General features: G+C 55.8%; 1 protein-coding gene across 1 annotated transcript; it reads right to left on the bottom strand.

Moving 5' to 3' along the window:
- Nucleotides 1-1605: 1605 nt before the first annotated feature.
- MSX1 (msh homeobox 1) lies at nucleotides 1606-5560 on the bottom strand. The gene is made up of 2 exons (XM_031664728.1): nucleotides 4838-5560; nucleotides 1606-2481 (listed from the first exon to the last, which is right to left on the bottom strand). Exons 1-2 carry the CDS (start codon nucleotides 5304-5306, stop codon nucleotides 2039-2041), a joined length of 912 nt encoding a protein of 303 aa, XP_031520588.1. The 5' UTR covers nucleotides 5307-5560; the 3' UTR covers nucleotides 1606-2038.
- Nucleotides 5561-5918: the final 358 nt, after the last annotated feature.

Here is a 5918-nt window from a genome sequence, read left to right as displayed (position 1 = left end):
ACTGCCCTCCACAGCAAGCTTTTCTTTCTTAAGGAGCAGGGTTGTAACAAGTTCATATTGCAGCTCCAGCCAGGGTAGACAGAATCTTTGCCAGAGCTGCAGAGACTGGAGGATCGGAAGCCCAGGATGCCCCGGAATGTGCCCGGCGCCCGCGCAGAACCTGCGCAGGGCGCATTCCCGCAACCCTGGGCTCACTGGGAATTCCTAGACCGACCTCAGGGTCCTGGGGCTAGAAATCACGCGCTGCGCTTGGGACTCTGTTTTTAATGTCTCTATCTGTGGAGATGTTCACCCCTGCCCAAGTTCAACGCCAGGTACCCAGGTTTCGAACCATCTTTAGTCTACTGGCCTCCCTCTTAACGGCTTACTGCAGACAGTCCGGCGCTATCCTACTTGGAGTTTGGAGGATCGGGCCACCGCGGCACAGAGGTTGAAGGAGGAGAGGAATGTGCAGGTCTGCGGCAGCCCGAACACGAAAGACAACAGAGAGGTGCCTGGAGCTTAATAGGCTTTATTTACCAGGGGGTAATTTTCTGCATTCAGCGTTCTTGCAGAATTCCCCGGAAAGCTAAACTTGGCGCGTGTGCAAATATATTCTCCTGGAAGACTGATCTTAAGAAAAACCGAGTTTGTGAGGGTTTGGAAACAGGGCTCCTGCAGAGGACTTTCCAGGCGAGAGTGGAAGGTGGCCCTGGGTTTTCTGTAAAGTTTGTTAGGTTGTGTTGTGTTTTTAGCGGCCAGAATAGGGGATGAGAAGGCGCTTATATTCTGGCAGCTCAAAATTAGTTCCACAAACCGCGTCTACACTGGGGGTAATTTAGAGAGGCAAAACAATCGCTTCCATCCCCCAGCTGGCCTCCCGTGGGAAAAACAGATTTGCGGAGGTGGGAATTGTCTGGATTAGCTGTCTACAGTCATCAAGCCATTTGGGCGATTTGCTTTGTTTTCATAGACAGGTTAAAACGAGAGAAAGAAAGCAAGAGTTGGTTATAGGTTGCCGAGCAAGTGTCGATTTCAGCTTAAAGTGAATTGGAAAATTGAGCCTAATTATCCTAGGTAATTGCTTCAATTCTCCACTTGACTTTGCTAATGCAGATCTGTCCTGTGTGTTCAAAAAGACACCCCCCTCTATCCCTGCATACCCTGTTATCCCCTTTCAAAGTTGCTGGCGTAAAACTACTATCAAATTGAAAAGCAACAGTACACATAAAGAGATGGCAAGAAGCAAAATTAAAATAAAAGACTAAACAGTAAAGAAATAATTTTTGTAGCTTAAAATTAATTTATTTAACAAATATAGCTATAATATAAATGATAATAAAATTTCAAATATACAGTATATTACATAGTACACACAATCCCTTCCAAAGGGATGTTTGAGAGCCACACAAATGTACTGTTAAATAGAAAGAGTTTTTTTCTTTTTTTTAAATTTACAATTGTGTTTCTGGTACTGGTAAGAGAGAGGTCCCTTCAACCTACCTTTGCAACGCATCTGTGTATTCCCTGCGCCCCATCTCCCCCCAGCGCAAATGTTTTGTTGTTAAACTTCTCTTAAATTTTCCAATGGAAGAAGCTAGGATTCATCTCCCTGGCTTGCCTGTCTTTTTTTTTTTTTTTTTTTTTTTGAGATTGTTCTCATTTCCAAAATCGTCAGACATCAATTTCTCTGCGCTTTTCCTGCCTGGTGTCAGGACAGGGAAAAGCTATGCAGGAGACATGGCCTCTAGTTCTGTTCAACTGCCAATTCTGCTGGGGACCTTGGATAAATTTCTTAACCTCTCTGCCCTCAGTTTCCCCATCTTTAACTTGAGAGTGTAGAGCTAAATTCTAGAAGAGTACTAAGGGACCCTTCCAGTCACTTTTCGGCACGGATCAGACTTCGGAGACTGAACTCAGGGAGCAAAGAAGTGAAACTGGAGCAGTGTGGGGGTTAAAAGGAAGGCAGCTGGTGGTGCCGAGCAGTGGAGCACGTCGGGGGTACAGCACCAGGGCTGGAGGAATCGGATGGCCCACAGGTGGGCGACCGTGGGACCCTCTATGTCAGGTGGTACATGCTGTAGCCTACATGGGCCGTGTAGAGTCCCACTGGCGCCACGGGCAGCGCAGCGCGCTGGAAGGGGCCAGAGGCACCGTAGAGCGAGGCACCCGCCGCGGCCGCTACAGCTGCGGGGCCGCCAAGAGGGAAGGAGAGGCCGAAGGCAGCCGGTGGCAGCATGGGCTTGGCGGCCATCTTCAGCTTCTCCAGCTCTGCCTCTTGTAGTCTCTTTGCCTTGGCGCGGCGGTTCTGGAACCATATCTTCACCTGCGTCTCAGTGAGGCTGAGCGAGCTGGAGAATTCCGCGCGCTCGGCGATGGACAGGTACTGCTTCTGGCGGAACTTGCGCTCCAGTGCCAGCAGCTGCGCGGTGGTGAAGGGTGTCCGCGGCTTACGGTTCGTCTTGTGTTTTCGGAGGGTGCAGGCTGGGGGGCTCAGCCGCCCTGAGGGCCGAAAGAGAAAAATGCAAGGGGTTAAGAGAGAGGCTTCGAGCATAATCAGCTCAAGGAGTAGTAATAATAGCCAAACAATACCAGATATTGAGTGCCGCCTCGGTGGCGGGCACTGTGCAAGGCACTTGAAAGATATTTTCTCCAATTCGCATTGCAACCCCCGCAGGGGAGGAGTTCCTGTCTACTTTTTGCAAATGAAGAAACTAAGATTTCAGGAGAAAAATGTTGAAGGCCCGGTGTCCACGTCTAAGGCCCAAACAGCTGGGAAGATGTGGCATCACCTTTGTGCTGCCTGGCGGCTTAGGAAGGCCTTCATGGCCGGCCTCCTCCCACGGCCACACAGAGGAAAGGTGGATGTTAATACAGGTGACGAGACATGCAGAAAGAGGACCTGCGCCCAGCCCAAGGGCACATTTAGTTTTACATGCTGGCCAAACATTTATCAGTGCCTGCGAAGTGCTTCAGTGCGGGGGCTAGGCCTTACTGTGGCATAGAATCCAGATCAAATTCTACACTATACCCTGGAACGCTTTGCTCCTACGGGATTCTAGGAGTAGTTCCCGCAGACCAGAGGTGGAGCAGTGCAGACCCTCATGGAGGGTGCACTGTAGCCCGCACTCTTAGAAATAGAAAGTGTCATCTAGAGTGGAGAACGAGGGGCTGCTTTATTCTAACGGACTTTTTCTTTTGATTGTCTCAGTCCTCTGTTGGATTGCGTTCACCCCTGGCGCCAGGGCCCCCTGGCCCCACTCAAACGTGTGTGTGTGTGTGTGTGTGTGTGTGTGTGTGTGTGTGTGTGTGTGTCGGTGTTGGCAGGGGGGAGGGGGAGAAGTGTTGAGCTTGCCTCTCCCCTCAACCTGTGGCATAGTCAGCAGACACCAACATGCCCAGCTGTCTTTTTCTTTTGACTTCAAAATAAACCTCAAGGGTGGACGGTGAAGAAGCATTAGAGCGCAGGACTAGTGCAGGTCGGGGATGGGGTCCGCTGGGGACTGCCCCCGGATAAAATGTGGAACAAATTATTCCCAACACAGCCGGGATCGCTATGACTTTGTGGTCTTGGGGCCCAAGGCCCTGAGCGTTGGAAAGGACACTCTGCTTATGCAGCAGCTTTCCTGGCAGAAAGTGAATTCAAATCGAGGATGTTTCACCACGCGGGTTTTGCCTAAGCATACATTTTTTCACACTTCTTTTAAAAAACAACCACCACAAACAAACAGGAAAAAAAAAAAAAAAAAAAAAAAAAAAAAAAAAAAAACCCACAACGATCCTTTGGACTTTCAGACCACCAGGATATGAGTCAAACGAAATCTCGTGTTAACACCCCGCTTCTTCCCCGCTGGAGGCCACCGGGAGTCCGGGAAGCGCTTGGCCCCCAACTAGCTTTCCGCCGGGCCGCCCGAGGGGCGGGCGCCGAGAGAAACGTCACTCTCTTCAGCGGCGACAACCCAGCGCGGGGCCACCTTCTCCGGCCATTAGGCTTAGGGAGGGACTGGCCTTTCAAAGACGTTTAATCCCCAGATAAAAATCATTCCTCAGCATCACACCATTGAATTCTGGCTGCTATTATGCCGAGCAAAATAATCGGAGGAAACGAGGAAAACTTGGGAATTTCCCGTGCTCCTGAAATATCTGCGAGCGTGTTCTCTGAGTAGAGCAGCCAGGGGGCCGCGAGGCCTTGGAGCGAACTGCCTTGAGCACCTGGAGTCCACTTTAATGGCTCAGTTCTAGACATTTGTGAGCTTCCGACAGGATTAAAGAGGGCGCCTTCCCCTAATTGACTTGGTGCCCCGCCCCCTCCACTGGAACTTGAGTGTCCCCACCCCTGAATCATCCATCCGCCCAAAGCACCAACTATCTGCCTCAAACTCGAAGGGCAAGGGGAGGTGGAATTCTGTAGAAGCTTCGGAACCTCTAGGCAAAGAGGTACTTGAAAGCGAAGAGGGGCTGGGGGACGCCAGCTCCTACTGTGAGAAAGTGAAACTCCGGGTGCAGGCAAGATCTGCGCACCACACACATTCATCCGCCGGGGTGAAGCCAATGAAACAGAGTTTGGGATCAGTTGAGGGATCATGGACCCCCGGGGTCGCTTGGTGGGGGCAGGAGGACAGGGTGCCCAGACATCGGTGTCCTATCCGTTAACTCCCACCCGCGTCTCCCGGCCAAGGCGAGGAGGTCTGGAACCTTCTTCCTGGGTGGGAATGGAGGGAGGCGCAAGACCCGGCCTTGCAGCCCTCGACTCCCTAGCACCGGCTGCAGGTACGCAGGCGCCGGAGGCCAGCAGGAGCCCTCGGATCCCACACCCCGCCCGGCCCCCTCCCTCGGCGCCTGGGTTCTGGCTACTCACTGGCCGGCGGCGGGGAGAAGCGGGGGCTCTGCATCCAGGGCGTCCTCTCGGGCTTCTCGGGGCTCTCGGCTTTGACGAGCGCATCTTCTGGCAGCTTCAGGAGTCCCCCCACCGAGAAATGGCCGAGCGGCCGCGGCGAAGAGGGCGCGTCCGGGGCGCCCAGCGACCCCGGCGGGACGCCCAGTGGCTGTGCCGGGCCACCCGCCGCCTGCGCGCCCTCGGAGGGCGCCAGGGCGCTCTCCTTGGCCCCTGGCTTCCTGTGGTCGGCCATGAGAGCCTCCACGCTGAAGGGCAGGAGCGAAGGGGACACTTTGGGCTTGGCCCCCTCCTCGTCCGCGCCCATGGCGGCAGCCGTGGCCGCGGCGGCGCTGGGGGCCTGGCCCGCGCCTCCCCCTGCCGGCTTGCCGAAAGCGGAGTCCTCCACTTTGACACCGAGTGGCAAAGAAGTCATGTCAGCAGCCGGGGCCATGCAGAGCCGGGCCCCCCCTCCTGCCGCAGCACGGGCCAGCCGCCGGGCATGGGCTCGGGGCGGGCTGGGAGCGCTGCCTGCCTCTGGGAGCGCCCGGGGCTCTGGCGGGGCGGACCCTCCCGCGCGCGCCTCCCGCCCCTCCCTAGCAGGCCAGCTCCGGCGCGCTGGGCCTGGCTCCTGGTCGTCGCCGCCGCCGCCGCCGCCGCCGCCGCTGCAGCACAGGCCGAGTTCCCGGGAGCACCCGCCGGCTCCTGGCCCTGCCGCGGCTCCCCAGAGAACTTGCTAATAAGGCGAGGCCAGCGCGGCGGCGGCCAATCAGCGCGCAAGGGGGCGGGCCCGGAGCGATCCATTGGGCCGCGCTCCTGGGGACTCGCCCGGAGGCGCGCTGGGCCTGGGGGCGCGCAGGGCAGGGCCCAGGCGGCAGAGGGCAGGAGAGGAGAGGGGGTGCCCGGGGAACTTTCCTCCGCGCTGAAGCCCAGGAGGCCCTCTCTACGGGGGTCCCCCTGGGTCTCTATCTTTCTGTGTTCCCGGGGGATTTTCCCTTGTTCTTGCTCAGTCTCTTCTGCCCTCCTCTCCTCCCCTCCGCTCCTCAGCCCTCTTTTCCGCTACTCT

Source organism: Papio anubis, chromosome 3 (genome assembly GCF_008728515.1).
Source record: "Papio anubis isolate 15944 chromosome 3, Panubis1.0, whole genome shotgun sequence".
Classification (NCBI taxonomy): domain Eukaryota; kingdom Metazoa; phylum Chordata; class Mammalia; order Primates; family Cercopithecidae; genus Papio; species Papio anubis.
Note: the sequence above shows the minus strand (reverse complement) of the source record. Positions and strands in the feature narration are given on the sequence as shown.

Coding starts and splice junctions, on each gene's coding strand:
- MSX1 (XM_031664728.1), bottom strand. CDS start 5,306: ATGGCCCCGGCTGCTGACATGACTTCTTTGCCACTCGGTGTCAAAGTG. Junction 2,482..4,837: donor CTTCTCCCCGCCGCCGGCCA/GTGAGTAGCCAG, acceptor TTCGGCCCTCAG/GGCGGCTGAGCCCCCCAGCC.